We start from the raw sequence: 14577 nt of genomic DNA, 5'->3' as shown, positions 1-14577 counted from the left end.
CATTTCACAAATGAACATTCCTGAGTAAGTGAAATCAATTATTAAATAAATACTTTGATTCCCCAAAGGCCAAGGGGGTTGTAGAATACAAGCCAGCCGTACACCCAGCTTCACAGTATCAAGGTATCAGCAGGGCTGACTTATCCATTAGAAACAGTTGACACAGTGGCTAGGGCCCATGATGCTTTTAGGAATCCACAAAAATGCTTCCTTTTAAAATCAGGAAAAAAAAAAAAAGAATTTATCCAGTCTTGATTACATTTGTCTTTGTATCAACAGTTATAAAATACACACACACACATACATACATATATTTTTTTAATGGGGGAAGAGGTCCACAAAGGCAAAAGTGCCCAAGGCCTACTAAGGTTTGGGTTATCAGAAATATCAGTCATTAAGGTGTTTATTGAAAAGGCAGACTCCTGGGCATGACTCTAGAGCTACAGAATCTGACTCTTTGGGGATGGGGCCAAACTTACAGGTTCAGTCATCATCTCAGGTGACTCAAATATACAAAAAGTTTCAGAATCTCTGACCCTGGCATAGACCATCAACAGGCCCAGCTGGGTTTATTTGAGCAGGGGCTACTTTAGGGGTTGATTTGCCCTTCAGATTCATTGAACAAAATCTGTACTGTTTCCCTTCCTATAATTTTCAGTGGAATATTAATACTGTGAAGATTTCTTGATGCTGTCATGTTTAATTGTGGTCTTTTATTACCAGTGGCCTGTGTTTATCCACCTCCCCTGTATTTATTTCTTAGGATAAAAACGTTTATCACTGAATGACATTTTCAAGCATTTTATTCAAAATTGGAGGAAAATGATATATTTCTTTAGATTAAAGATAACTGTAACAGTTACTTACCGGATCATTACACTTAAGTGCAGTACACCTTGATATTCAACCTTGCCCTGAGTTAACCAAACCACTGGAGGACAAAGGCAAATCAAAAAGCAGGTTTCTCTTTTTCTATTCCAATTTCTAACATTCATTGTCAATACTGAGTTCAGTGCTGGCCACTGCTAAGCAACAGGGAACCTTTGGCAATACACTTAAAAATCAAACAGCAACAGGAGAAACTGTAAGATGTCTGTGTTAATGAAGCAGCAGCTGTGGCTCCCTCCACCTCCTCCACTTGACATGCACGTGGTATTCCCTGTAGCAGGGAAGAGCACCTTAATCCTCCAAGGCCCTAGTGTCAGAGGGCCCCATCTACACTGGTGCCACGTGAGGATTATCTCTGGCCTCTTGGCCTACAGAGTTGAACGAAAAGACTCTAAATGGAAACCAAAGCCAGAAGGAAAAGGAACTATGAAGGTAATTCACAAATTGTCTGAGATGTTCCTGAATCAGCAGCATTAGCCTAGAAGCCATGTGCTGTAGGGGGCAGAGTGAAGGGTCTGATGTCACAAGGACCTGGTTCAGTTGCTGGCTCAGAGTATCAGTTTTCTCAACTTTAAAATGGGGATATAATTCTTGCTGCACAGGATTGTTTGGGAGAATAAAATAGTGTTGTATGTGAATGCAGCTATTACACTACCTGGCATAACCTAGGTGATCATAAATGATGTCTGAACCTGAAATTTACCTAGAGAATTAAAAAAAAAAAGCCAACTTGCCTTTCCTTGACCAATAACAAGATACTGAATTAGCAAATTAGAAATGTGACTGCTTAATTCCTTTGGTTTATTTATACACAAGGCCCTAAAATCATCAAAATCTAGGCTGCCAAGGAAAATATGCTATTTAATAACCTCAGAGTTCATTTAAGCTTAAAAGAGTAGAAGGTTTTCAACACTGAAGATGCAGACAGCATTGTCCATTTGTTTTCACGGGGCAGAAGTAAGATGAATGAGTAAAAGTTATAAGTCAGAACTTGATTCATCAATTAAAAAGGCCTTCTGGCAATTGAAGCTGGGGCTGCTGCACTGCACAAGTCCATGGGATACTACTCACCTAGACCACAAGCTGAATCACAGCCCTTGGAGTTGCGCACTGTGATCCCAGAGCTCTGACTGGAGTTATCTACATATCATGGGCTGGTTCATGAAGAAGGAAGCTCCCTGTCATGGAACCTTGTTCAGTTGGAAGCAAAGTGCCAGTAAGTCTAGGATGTTGAAGAGATGGTTCCTACTTTGGGTAGAGGTCCAACCAGGCTTTTTCTTTGTTAATCATTTTATCGTAATGGAACATCCACTGCACATCAGGCAAGGTCTTCGGTCCGGGGATAAAAACAAGAATAGACACCATTGTGCCCTGAGAAATATTACCCACGGAGTAATACCGTTCTCCTCACAGTGATACGACATCCTGACGTGATCCTTCGGGGGCAGCTGAAATTAAATAGCTGTGCCCTCAGCCTTTAAGATTAATGTTATTCTCTGTTTCCTGAAACTATAAACCTATTCTTATCTTCTACGGAGTGGTGTCCAAAGATGTTTACACACAGATGTGATTAAGTTATATGAGTTAAATTCTCAAATTTATTTGCTCTCAAGATAGGTTCATTCCAGACGATGAGACAGAAGATGAAGAAACTCTACTTTCACAGTGACGAAGAACTGTTAAGAGAAAACAAAAAACTAAAACTTGTTTTACAACTAGATATGTATAGATGAATAATGTCTTTTGGGAAGGACACCAAAATGTTATCGTTTAAAAGTAATGAGGTACTCTGGGTAAGCCTGGTAGTCATAAAATACTACAAATAAACTTGGATTTTGCAAATTATCTGTAACAGTGTCATACAGGTCAGTAGGATTTTGAGGGTTCTTTGAAGGAGGCACAATTAAGCTGTGATTTCCAAGCGTATAGATTCCAGTAAGTACTCTCACATAATACATATATTTTTTCCCATTTCCATCTGGTCTGGAGTATGTATCATTGGCAGAATAACTGGCATGGACAGCAAAATAGGTTCCTTTTCCAAATGCCACAGCTGTGAAGAGAAAAAAACATTTTAAAGAATTTCAACTTAGTGTGTAATTTGACAGGAATGTTCTTATCTTTGGAACCTCTTTAAAATTTTTTTTTTTTTTAATACTTGAAAATCAATTCTTCCACCTCAGAAGGCCAGTGTGTTCACTCTGGGATGAAACATAGTGAGACCTAACCTAAAACTTTGGCTGCAACATGGCCACCATCCATGAGGGAACACAAAGCAATCCGCAGTCCCTAGCCAGCTTGCATTCTTCTCATGGCTAACACCTCATTCAGTGCAGCCAGATTACTCCTTACCGTTCTTACTTCCTACTTCCTTACCATTCTTTCCTGCATAACTGCGGTTAAAGCCGTTTGTGTTGACATGTGGCAATGAAGACGCATCTGTCCCATGGAAAAGGAACTTCTCATTTTGTGTCTGGCTATTCTTGGCATCCATGATTTTTTTCTTTGCCTGGTAGCTATTCCAGAGATCTGGATTCTGGACCCTCTCAATCTGTAAATTAAAAAAAGAAAAATATTCTGCCATTGAGAAGAACACTTGCCAAGACACAGCAACTGAAACATGACCACTATTTGTCAAAAATAAAAATTACAATGAACAGTAAATTCAATGCCAGGTGGCAGTTTTCTGCATTCAGAAGTATCTTTAGACACAGCGTTTTTGAAAAATGGGCCTTGGGAAGGATAATGGCTTAACTTTAGCATTTTGTATATGTCACTTGGGAGCAAAGAATGTTTAGGATCTTAAGTACTTGTTATGTGAACTCTGCCAACTCAGCCTCTCCAACTCCTGCTTTTTACCTGAACTTCAGTAACTGCTCCTGTTGCTAGGCTTGTACCCTCTGCCATTTTGTCCCTCTACCCCTCAGTCCTTCTGGGATTCTGGTTTACCTAACCATGCTCTGACACTGAGAGAACCTCTAGAGTGTCTAGGCAAGAAGGAAATTAATTAATGAAAAATGATCTCTGGTCCAGTTGGAAGTGTGGAGCTCAAACCTTGGTGGGTTGTGGACCAAAGTGGTCATGCTTTGACCATATAGCTTGGGCAGTGGCCTCCAAGGCTGTGGTGGAAACTCCTTGGATCCTGGATTGCAGATCAGCTTCTGAACTCCCCTAGTCACCAAGTAGTGGCAGTTTCAAAAGGCTGTCCTGGGAAGGAATGAGTAATGGGTGTGGGTGGCTGGAGACCCCAGGGTAAAAGATCCATGTTGTCAGAATCTTTTTCTATCTCCGAGAACTCTCAGTTCTAACATCACCAGCCTTGAACTGGTTCTTTTTTTCAGTTTTGGGTTTCCAATTTTTAATTAAGATACAATTTACCCTCTAGTTTAAAGTCTTAGCATTATCATATATCTCATTTGTGATTTTTTAAATTATTTTCCCTTTTTATTCTTTACCTATAGCTAAGTTTCTAATCTTCAAAATTCTTACTTACCTTTTGTTTCTACTTACTTAAATTTTATTTATTTTACTCATTTTTTAAAAGGGTCAACATTTCTTCTTATGTAGCTTGAAAATCATTCTTAATTTTTTAGTCTTTTTTCCCACCCCTCTTATTTATTTTCTGATTCTTAGTTCTTACTTTATCTTACTAATTTAGGTCTCTAATCCCTCATTTTAAATCTTTATTAAAAAACTCAAATCAAAAATTTTTCATTTATTTAAAGAAAAATGTATTATAAAAAATTAAATAAAACATAAATCTTTCTTAAGAATGCAATCCATATTTAACAAAAATGACTATATAGATCTTTGTCTATTGACTTACAAAGACATCCACAATAAATTAAGCAAAGAAAATTCCTAAAACAACAACACGTGTAGCACGATTCATTTTGGTAAAAAAAAGTTACATACACACAACAAAAAATCTCAGAAAGCTACAAACCAAATTGTTAACAATGGTTATCTCATTACTAGGGACTGTAGATGGTGTTTTTAAGGAGTTAACAAAATCCCTTCCCCTTCTGCATAAGAATCTGACCTTTGGTTAACTCCCTAGCTCTGTTCCTCTGGAAACCTGATGAGAGTAAAATTCAACTATGTTACTAGGTAAGATTGCTTATGGCAAAAATGACCCTGACTGGTAAACTTCATCTGGACTAGAACTTTAAATACCTGGAAGGAAGCCATAGCTTTGAGTTTTCCTGAGTTCAGTGATTCTTGTAACTGGGCAGGTCCCTTGTGGAGATCCTAAAAACTTTGCCCATGGAATTGGCTCAAGAGATACTGGCTCATGTGGCACATGAGGATTTCCTGAACCTGCTCAGTGTGGATCTTATCTCCCTGCACCTGAGCTGTGACCTGAAGAGCCAGACAGACTAATTCCTGGACAGATGCATGGATTGCTGCAGGGACTCTCACTGAAAAGGAATGCTTGACACTGCCCTGATGGCAAGCTGTCTTACTTGGCCTTTATCTTTCTAGATGAATCTGTTGCCAAGCATAACCTATGGTAGTTTTGTGAGTCTGAATGTTTAATTGAACCTAAGAAGATCACCTGCTGAGTTGCAGGTAATATTTACTTCTTTTTATCTTTTTGTACTATCACTCTTTTGTAGTGAACATGTACTATTTTATAATTAATTAGTTCAACAAATATTTATTGGGCCTCTGCTAATTACCTAGCACCATCTAAAGGTGCTGGAGATATAGCAGTCAACAAAACAATGTCTTTGTTTTCAAGCTGTTTTTCATGGGGGACGGGAAGGGTAGGTGGAGATAGATAATAAACCAATAAATATGTCAGGTGGTGATAAGTGCTGAGAAGAATAGAGTTAAAGGATAGAGTAATGGGATGTGAGACAGGGTCAGGAAATGCCTCAAATGATAAGGCAACATTTGAGCTGAGACCTAAAGGAAATGAAGGAATGAGCCATGCAATGAATTCCCTATGGGACAAGTATTCCAGGCATAGGGAGTTGACTGTGAAGAAGCAAGGGAGGCCAATTAGGAGGCTATTGCAATAGTAGAGGAGAATGCAGACAGTGTTTTAAACTAGGGAGGTAGTTTGGGTGGTGAGAAGTGGCCAGATTCTGGATATATTTTTAAAGTAAAGCCAACAGGATTTGTTGATGGACTTAACAGGGAGTGAGAGAGAGAAATGTCAAGGATATCTCCATGTTTTCACTGAACAACTGGAAGAATGGAAATGCCATTTACTGATGTCCTGGTTCTGTTTGCCAACCCCACAGACCCTCTGCCCAGATCCACTCCCCAGTCTTCTAACTTAGCTTTATATCCTGGGAAGTCTGACTCCCATGAATGACATCACCCTGGCTGGCTTCTGGATAAATTTTACCAAAAAGAGGCACTGCCAGTGGCTGTATTCCACCACCACCACCCCCTTCATTACTGCACCTCCACCAGGCAGCCCCTCCTCCATGGTTCTCTGGAACATTATTTCCATCCTCGATCCTTTAGGCTTAGCCGTGGTAATGGCTTCCCATGGTTGCTAGTCTCTGGAGACTCAACAACCCTTTTAGTTCCCTTCCCTGCCCACTTCCCAAGAAACAGTCCTTTCATTTCACCAGTGTGGAATTCTGTTTCCTCTTCAGACTGTGTTGGAAACAAATGAGATAGAGAAGACTGAGGGAAGAGTAGGTTTTGAATGGGGCAGAGATCAAGAGTTTACATGGACATGTTAGTTTTGAGAAGCCTAGAAGACAACCAAGTGGAAACATCACAGGGGAATTACAAGACTGGAGTTCAGGAGAGAGACTGAAGCTGGAGATGCAAGATTGGGAATTGTTACACGTGTAGATGCTATTCAAAGCCATGGGACTTAGGGTGTTAAGGGTAGATAGAGAAAATAAATGGCTGTACCCTGAGGCAGACCAGCACTCAGAATCAGAAAAATGAGGCAGGCCCCACAGAGGCGACTGAGAAGGAGCTACGAGTGACGTAAAGTGAGATCAAAGAGAGAGTAGTATCCTGGAGGCCAAGTGAAGAAAGGTTTCCAAGGAAGAAGGACAGCTCCATTATGTCAGGCGGTGAGACCAGTTGAGTAAAGGAGGGCTAAGAATTGGCCACTGGACTTGGCAAGGTGGAGGCCACTGGAAACCCTGATGGAAATATTCTGTTGTAGTGATGAGGTGATAACATGACTGGGAGAGGAAGGGAAAAATATTTGATGAAATAATGACCAAAATTTTTTTCAAATTTGAATAAAATTATAAACCTACAGATCCAAGAAGCTCAATGAACTCCAAGCACAAGAAAAATGAAGGAAAATACACCAAAGAACATCATTATTGAATTGCTTAAAGTCACTAATAAAGAGAAAATCACAAAAGACTCCCTCATAAAAAGGCATGTTATATACAGAACAAGATAAGAATGACAGCAGGCATCTCATGAAAGCAGTGAAAACAATAAGACTGGACTGACATCTTGAAGTGCTGGGAAAAGAACATCATCCTAGAGTTTTATACACAGCAAAAATATCTTTCAAAAATGCAAGTGAAATAAAGACTTTTCAGACATACAGAAGCAGAAATAATACATCATCAGCAGACCTACACTACAAGAAATGTTAAAGGAAATCCTTCAGGAAGAAAAACAATGATACCAAATGCAATTTTAACTTACACAACAATGAAGGACACCAGAGATGATAGCTATGTGGGTAAATGTGCCGGTTTGAATGTATTGTGTTCCCCAAATGCCATTATCTTTGTGGTCTTGTGGGACAGATGTTTTGGTGCTGGTTAGATTTGCTTGGAATGTGCCCCACCCAGCTGTGGGTGGTGACTTCGGTGGGATACTCCTATGGAGGTGTGACCCCACCCATTCAGGGTGGGCCTTGATCAGTGGAGCCATATAAAACATGCTGACTCAAAGAGACTGAACAGAGTGCAGCTGTGAGTGACGTTTTGAAGAAGAGCAAGCTTGCTAGAGAGGAATGTCCTGGGAGAAAGCCATTTTGAAACCAGAACTTTGGAGCAGACGCCAGCCACGTGCCTTCCCAGCTAACAGAGGTTTTCCGGACGCCATCGGCCATCCTCCAGTGAAGGTACTTGATTACTGATGTTTTACCTTGGACACTTTATGGCCTTAAGACTGTAACTGTATAGCCAAATAAACCCCCTTTTTATAAAAGCCAGTCCATCTCTGGTGTTTTGCATTCTGCAGCATTAGCAAACCAGGACAGTAAATATATGTTTTTTTTCTTATTTAAATATCTTTCAAAGCTAATTGACTATTTAAACAAAAATAATAACAATGTAGTATAGGATTTATAACATACATAGAAGAATGTGTCACAACACAGCACAAAGGCCAAGAAAAGAGAAATAGAAATATGCTGTTGTAAGGTTCTTAAATTATACATGAAATGATATAATATCGCTTGAAGTTAAACTGTGGCAAGTTAAAGATGTATACCAAAAACCCTAAACAACTGCTAAAATAATGCAACAGAGTTATAGTTAAGCCAGTAAAATGAAATCATAAATCAAGATGCTTCTCGTCTTTCCTGTGATGCTTCAAATTCAGTTTTCTTAAGTCTGTAGTTTTTTACCACTTGCCCAACTGTATTTCAGCTTCCAAAATTTTGTTCATCTCTACCATTCTTCCTACCCTCGTGGGTTTAAGTTTTCTTTAAACTCCCCTTTTCTATTATTTTAGTGGGGTTTTTACAGGGAGTGAAGGTAAATATGTGTGCTCAATATGTTATAGTTACCCAGAAGTATCAATGTAATAAGAGAAACAGAACAAAATGTCATTCCTTACCGATCAATTTTTATTAAAACTTAATTGCAGTCCAGATGTATTTTTCAGTGAATAATGCAAGTTATAAAGCTGGATATCGGCAGAGGCGGGGCAAGATGGCAGACTGGTGAGCTGTATGTTTTAGTTACTCCTCCAGGAAAGTAGGTAGAAAGCCAGGAACTGTGTAGACTGGAAACCACAGAGCAATCTGTCTTTGGGCATACTTCATACAACACTCATGAAAATGTCGAACTGCTGAGATCAGCGAAATCTGTAAGTTTTTGCGGCCAGGGGACCCGCGCCCCTCCCTGCCAGGATCAGTCCCGTGGGAGGAGGGGCTGTCAGCTCCGGGAAGGAGAAGGGAGAACTGCAGTGGCAGCCCTTATTGGAAACTCATTCTACTGATCCAAACTCCAACCATAGATAGACTGAGACCAGACACCAGAGAATCTGAGAGCAGCCAACCCAGCAGAGAGGAGACAGGAATAGAAAAAAAAAAAAAACACGAAAAACTCCAAAATAAAAGCAGAGGATTTTTGGAGTTCTGGTGAACACAGAAAGGGGAAGGGCGGAGCTCAGGCCTTGAGGCGCATATGCAAATCCCGAAGAAAAGCTGATCTCTCTGCCCTGTGGACCTTAATGGCCCTGGTTGCTTTGTCTCTTAGCATTTCAATAACCCATTAGATCTCTGAGGAGGGCCCTTTTTTTTTTTTTTTTTACTCCTTTTTCTTTTTCTAAAACAATTACTCTAAGAAGCCCAATACAGAAAGCTTCAAAGACTTTCAATTTGGGCACGTCAAGTCAAGAGCAGAACTAAGAGAGCTCTGAGACAAAAGGCAATAATCCAGTGGCTGAGAAAATTCACTAAACACCACAACTTCCCAAGAAAAGGGGGGTGTCCGCTCACAGCCACCATCCTGGTGGACAGGAAACACTCCTGCCCATCGCCAGCCCCATAGCCCAGAGCTGCCCCAGACAACCCAGTGTGACGGAAGTACTTCAAATAACAGGAACACACCACAAAACTGGGTGTGGACATTAGCCTTCCCTGCAACCTCAGCTGATTGTCCCAGAGTTGGGAAGGTGGAGCAGTGTGAATTAACAAAGCCCCATTCAGCCATCATTTCAGCAGACTGGGAGCCTCCCTACACAGCCCAGCAGCCCAGAACTGCCCTGGGGGGACGGCACTCACCTGTGACATAGCACAGTCATCCCTCAACAGAGGACCCGGGGTGCACGGCCTGGAAGAGGGGCCCACTTGCAAGTCTCAGGAGCCATACGCCAAGACCAAGGACTTGTAGGTCAGTGGCAGAGACAAACTGTGGCAGGACTGAACTGAAGGATTAGACTATTGCAGCAGCTTTAAAACTCTAGGATCACCAGGGAGATTTGATTGTTAGGGCCACCCCCCCTTCCCGACTGCCCAGAAACACGCCCCACATACAGGGCAGGCAACACCAACTACACACGCAAGCTTGGTACACCAATTGGGCCCCACAAGACTCACTCTCCCATTCACCAAAAAGGCTAAGCAGGGGAGAACTGGCTTGTGGAGAACAGGTGGCTCGTGGACGCCACCTGCTGGTTAGTTAGAGAAAGTGTACTCCACGAAGCTGTAGATCTGATAAATTAGAGATAAGGACTTCAATAGGTCTACAAACCCTAAAAGAACCCTATCAAGTTCAGCAAATGCCACGAGGCCAAAAACAACAGAAAATTATAAAGCATATGAAAAAACCAGACGATATGGATAACCCAAGCCCAAGCACCCAACTCAAAAGACCAGAAGAGACACAGCACCTAGAGCAGCTACTCCAAGAACTAAACATGAACAATGAGACCATAGTACGGGATATAAAGGAAATCAAGAAGACTCTAGAAGAGCATAAAGAAGACATTGCAAGACTAAATAAAAAAATGGATGATCTTATGGAAATTAAAGAAACTGTTGACCAAATTAAAAAGATTCTGGACACTCATAGTACAAGACTAGAGGAAGTTGAACAACGAATCAGTGACCTGGAAGATGACAGAATGGAAAATGAAAGCATAAAAGAAAGAATGGGGAAAAAAATTGAAAAAATTGAAATGGACTTCAGGGATATGATAGATAATATGAAACGTCCAAATATAAGACTCATTGGTGTCCCAGAAGGGGAAGAAAAGGGTAAAGGTCTAGGAAGAGTATTCAAAGAAATTGTTGGGGAAAACTTCCCAAATCTTCTAAACAACATAAATACACAAATCATAAATGCTCAGCGAACTCCAAATAGAATAAATCCAAATAAACCCACCCCGAGACATATACTGATCACACTGTCAAACACAGAAGAGAAGGAGCAAGTTCTGAAAGCAGCAACAGAAAAGCAATTCACCACATACAAAGGAAACAGCATCATACTAAGTAGTGACTACTCAGCAGCCACCATGGAGGCGAGAAGGCAGTGGCACGATATATTTAAAATTCTGAGTGAGAAAAATTTCCAGCCAAGAATATTTTATCCAGCAAAGCTCTCCTTCAAATTTGAGGGAGAGCTTAAATTTTTCACAGACAAACAAATGCTGAGAGAATTTGCTAACAAGAGACCTGCCCTACTGGAGATACTAAAGGGAGCCCTACAGACAGAGAAACAAAGACAGGACAGAGAGACTTGGAGAAAGGTTCAGTACTAAAGAGATTCGGTATGGGTACAATAAAGGATATTAATAGAGAGAGGGAAAAATATGGCAAACATAAACCAAAGGATAAGGTGGCCGATTCAAGAAATGCCTTCACGGTTATAATGTTGAATGTAAATGGATTAAACTCCCCAATTAAAAGATATAGATTCGCAGAATGGATCAAAAAAAATGAACCATCAATATGTTGCATACAAGAGACTCATCTTAGACACAGGGACACAAAGAAACTGAAAGTGAAAGGATGGAAAAAAATATTTCATGCAAGCTACAGCCAAAAGAAAGCAGGTGTAGCAATATTAATCTCAGATAAAATAGACTTCAAATGCAGGGATGTTTTGAGAGACAAAGAAGGCCACTACATACTAATAAAAGGGGCAATTCAGCAAGAAGAAATAACAATCGTAAATGTCTATGCACCCAATCAAGGTGCCACAAAATACATGAGAGAAACACTGGCAAAACTAAAGGAAGCAATTGATGTTTCCACAATAATTGTGGGAGACTTCAACACATCACTGTCTCCTATAGATAGATCAACCAGACAGAAGACCAATAAGGAAATTGAAAACCTAAACAATCTGATAAATGAATTAGATTTAACAGACATATACAGGACATTACATCCCAAATCACCAGGATACACATACTTTTCTAGTGCTCACGGAACTTTCTCCAGAATAGATCATATGCTGGGACATAAAACAAGCCTCAATAAATTAAAAAAGATTGACATTATTCAAAGCACATTCTCTGACCACAATGGAATACAATTAGAAGTCAATAACCATCAGAGACTTAGAAAATTCACAAATACCTGGAGGTTAAACAACACACTCCTAAACAATCAGTGGGTTAAAGAAGAAATAGCAAGAGAAATTGCTAAATAAATAGAGACGAATGAAAATGAGAACACAACATACAAAAACCTATGGGATGCAGCAAAAGCAGTGCTAAGGGGGAAATTTATAGCACTAAACGCATATATTAAAAAGGAAGAAAGAGCCAAAATCAAAGAACTAATGGATCAACTGAAGAAGCTAGAAAATGAACAGCAAACCAATCCTAAACCATGTAGAAGAAAAGAAATAACAAGGATTAAAGCAGAAATAAATGACATAGAGAACAAAAAAACAATAGAGAGGATAAATATCACCAAAAGTTGGTTCTTTGAGAAGATCAACAATATTGACAAGCCCCTAGCTAGACTGACAAAATCAAAAAGAGAGAAGACCCATATAAACAAAATAATGAATGAAAAAGGTGACATAACTGCAGATCCTGAAGAAATTAAAAAAATTATAAGAGGATATTATGAACAACCGTATGGCAACAAACTGGACAATGTAGAAGAAATGGACAATTTCCTGGAAACATATGAACAACCTAGACTGACCAGAGAAGAAATAGAAGACCTCAACCAACCCATCACAAGCAAAGAGATCCAATCAGTCATCAAAAATCTTCCCACAAATAAATGCCCAGGGCCAGATGGCTTCACAGGGGAATTCTACCAAACTTTCCAGAAAGAACTGACACCAATCTTACTCAAACTCTTTCAAAACATTGAAGAAAATGGAACACTACCTAACTCATTTTATGAAGCTAACATCAATCTAATACCAAAACCAGGCAAAGATGCTACAAAAAAGGAAAACTACCGGCCAATCTCCCTAATGAATATAGATGCAAAAATCCTCAACAAAATACTTGCAAGTCGAATCCAAAGACACATTAAAAAAATCATACACCATGACCAAGGGGGGTTCATTCCAGGCATGCAAGGATGGTTCAACATAAGAAAAACAATCAATGTATTACAACACATTAAAAACTCGAAAGGGAAAAATCAATTGATCATCTCAATAGATGCTGAAAAAGCATTTGACAAAATCCAACATCCGTTTTTGATAAAAACACTTCAAAAGGTAGGAATTGAAGGAAACTTCCTCAACATGATAAAGAGCATATATGAAAAACCCACAGCCAGCATAGTACTCAATGGTGAGAGACTGAAAGCCTTCCCTCTAAGATCAGGAACAAGACAAGGATGCCCGCTGTCACCACTGTTATTCAACATTGTGCTGGAAGTGCTAGCCAGGGCAATCCGGCAAGACAAAGAAATAAAAGGCATCCAAATTGGAAAAGAAGAAGTAAAACTGTCATTGTTTGCAGATGATATGATCTTATATCTAGAAAACCCGGAGAAATCGACGATACAGCTACTAGAGCTAATAAACAAATTTAGCAAAGTAGCGGGATACAAGATTAATGCACATAAGTCAGTAATGTTTCTATATGCTAGAAATGAACAAACTGAAGAGACACTCAAGAAAAAGATACCATTTTCAATAGCAACTAAAAAAATCAAGTACCTAGGAATAAACTTAACCAAAGATGTAAAAGACCTATACAAAGAAAACTACATAACTCTACTAAAAGAAATAGAAGGGGACCTTAAAAGATGGAAAAATATTCCATGTTCATGGATAGGAAGGCTAAATGTCATTAAGATGTCAATTCTACCCAAACTCATCTACAGATTCAATGCAATCCCAATCAAAATTCCAACAACCTACTTTGCAGACTTGGAAAAGCTAGTTATCAAATTTATTTGGAAAGGGAAGATGCCTCGAATTGCTAAAGACACTCTAAAAAAGAAAAACGAAGTGGGAGGACTTACACTCCCTGACTTTGAAGCTTATTATAAAGCCACAGTTGCCAAAACAGCATGGTACTGGCACAAAGATAGACATATAGATCAATGGAATCGAATTGAGAATTCAGAGATAGACCCTCAGATCTATGGCCGACTGATCTTTGATAAGGCCCCCAAAGTCACTGAACTGAGCCATAATGGTCTTTTCAACAAATGGGGCTGGGAGAGTTGGATATCCATATCCAAAAGAATGAAAGAGGACCCCTACCTCACCCCCTACACAAAAATTAACTCAAAATGGACCAAAGATCTCAATATAAAAGAAAGTACCATAAAACTCCTAGAAGATAATGTAGGAAAACATCTTCAAGACCTTGTATTAGGCGGCCACTTCCTAGACTTTACACCAAAAGCACAGGCAACAAAAGAGAAAATAGATAAATGGGAACTCCTCAAGCTTAGAAGTTTCTGCACCTCAAAGGAATTTCTCAAAAAGGTAAAGAGGCAGCCAACTCAATGGGAAAAAATTTTTGGAAACCATGTATCTGACAAAAGACTGATATCTTGCATATACAAAGAAA

At 39.6% G+C, this 14577-nt stretch overlaps 1 protein-coding gene across 3 annotated transcripts in view; it reads right to left on the bottom strand.

Annotated features, from left to right (window-relative positions):
- The window catches only part of PARP14 (poly(ADP-ribose) polymerase family member 14), an 83116-nt gene that overhangs the window by 4385 nt on the left and 64154 nt on the right, over positions 1-14577 (bottom strand). For 2 of the 3 annotated variants that reach the window (XR_005217034.1, XR_005217035.1), the window contains exons 16-17: positions 3265-3439; positions 1960-2941 (exon numbers count right to left, since the gene is read on the bottom strand). Coding sequence is in view for 1 of the 3 variants with exons in the window: in XM_037836883.1 (XP_037692811.1) it covers positions 2652-2941; positions 3265-3439 (465 nt within the window). In the remaining 2 variants the exon portion in view is untranslated. Of the gene's footprint in view, positions 1-785; positions 2942-3264; positions 3440-14577 lie in introns of those variants that run through there. The other variant, XM_037836883.1, reaches the window with a different exon arrangement.

The sequence above is a fragment of the Choloepus didactylus genome, chromosome 1 (assembly GCF_015220235.1).
Source record: "Choloepus didactylus isolate mChoDid1 chromosome 1, mChoDid1.pri, whole genome shotgun sequence".
Classification (NCBI taxonomy): domain Eukaryota; kingdom Metazoa; phylum Chordata; class Mammalia; order Pilosa; family Megalonychidae; genus Choloepus; species Choloepus didactylus.
Note: the sequence above shows the minus strand (reverse complement) of the source record. Positions and strands in the feature narration are given on the sequence as shown.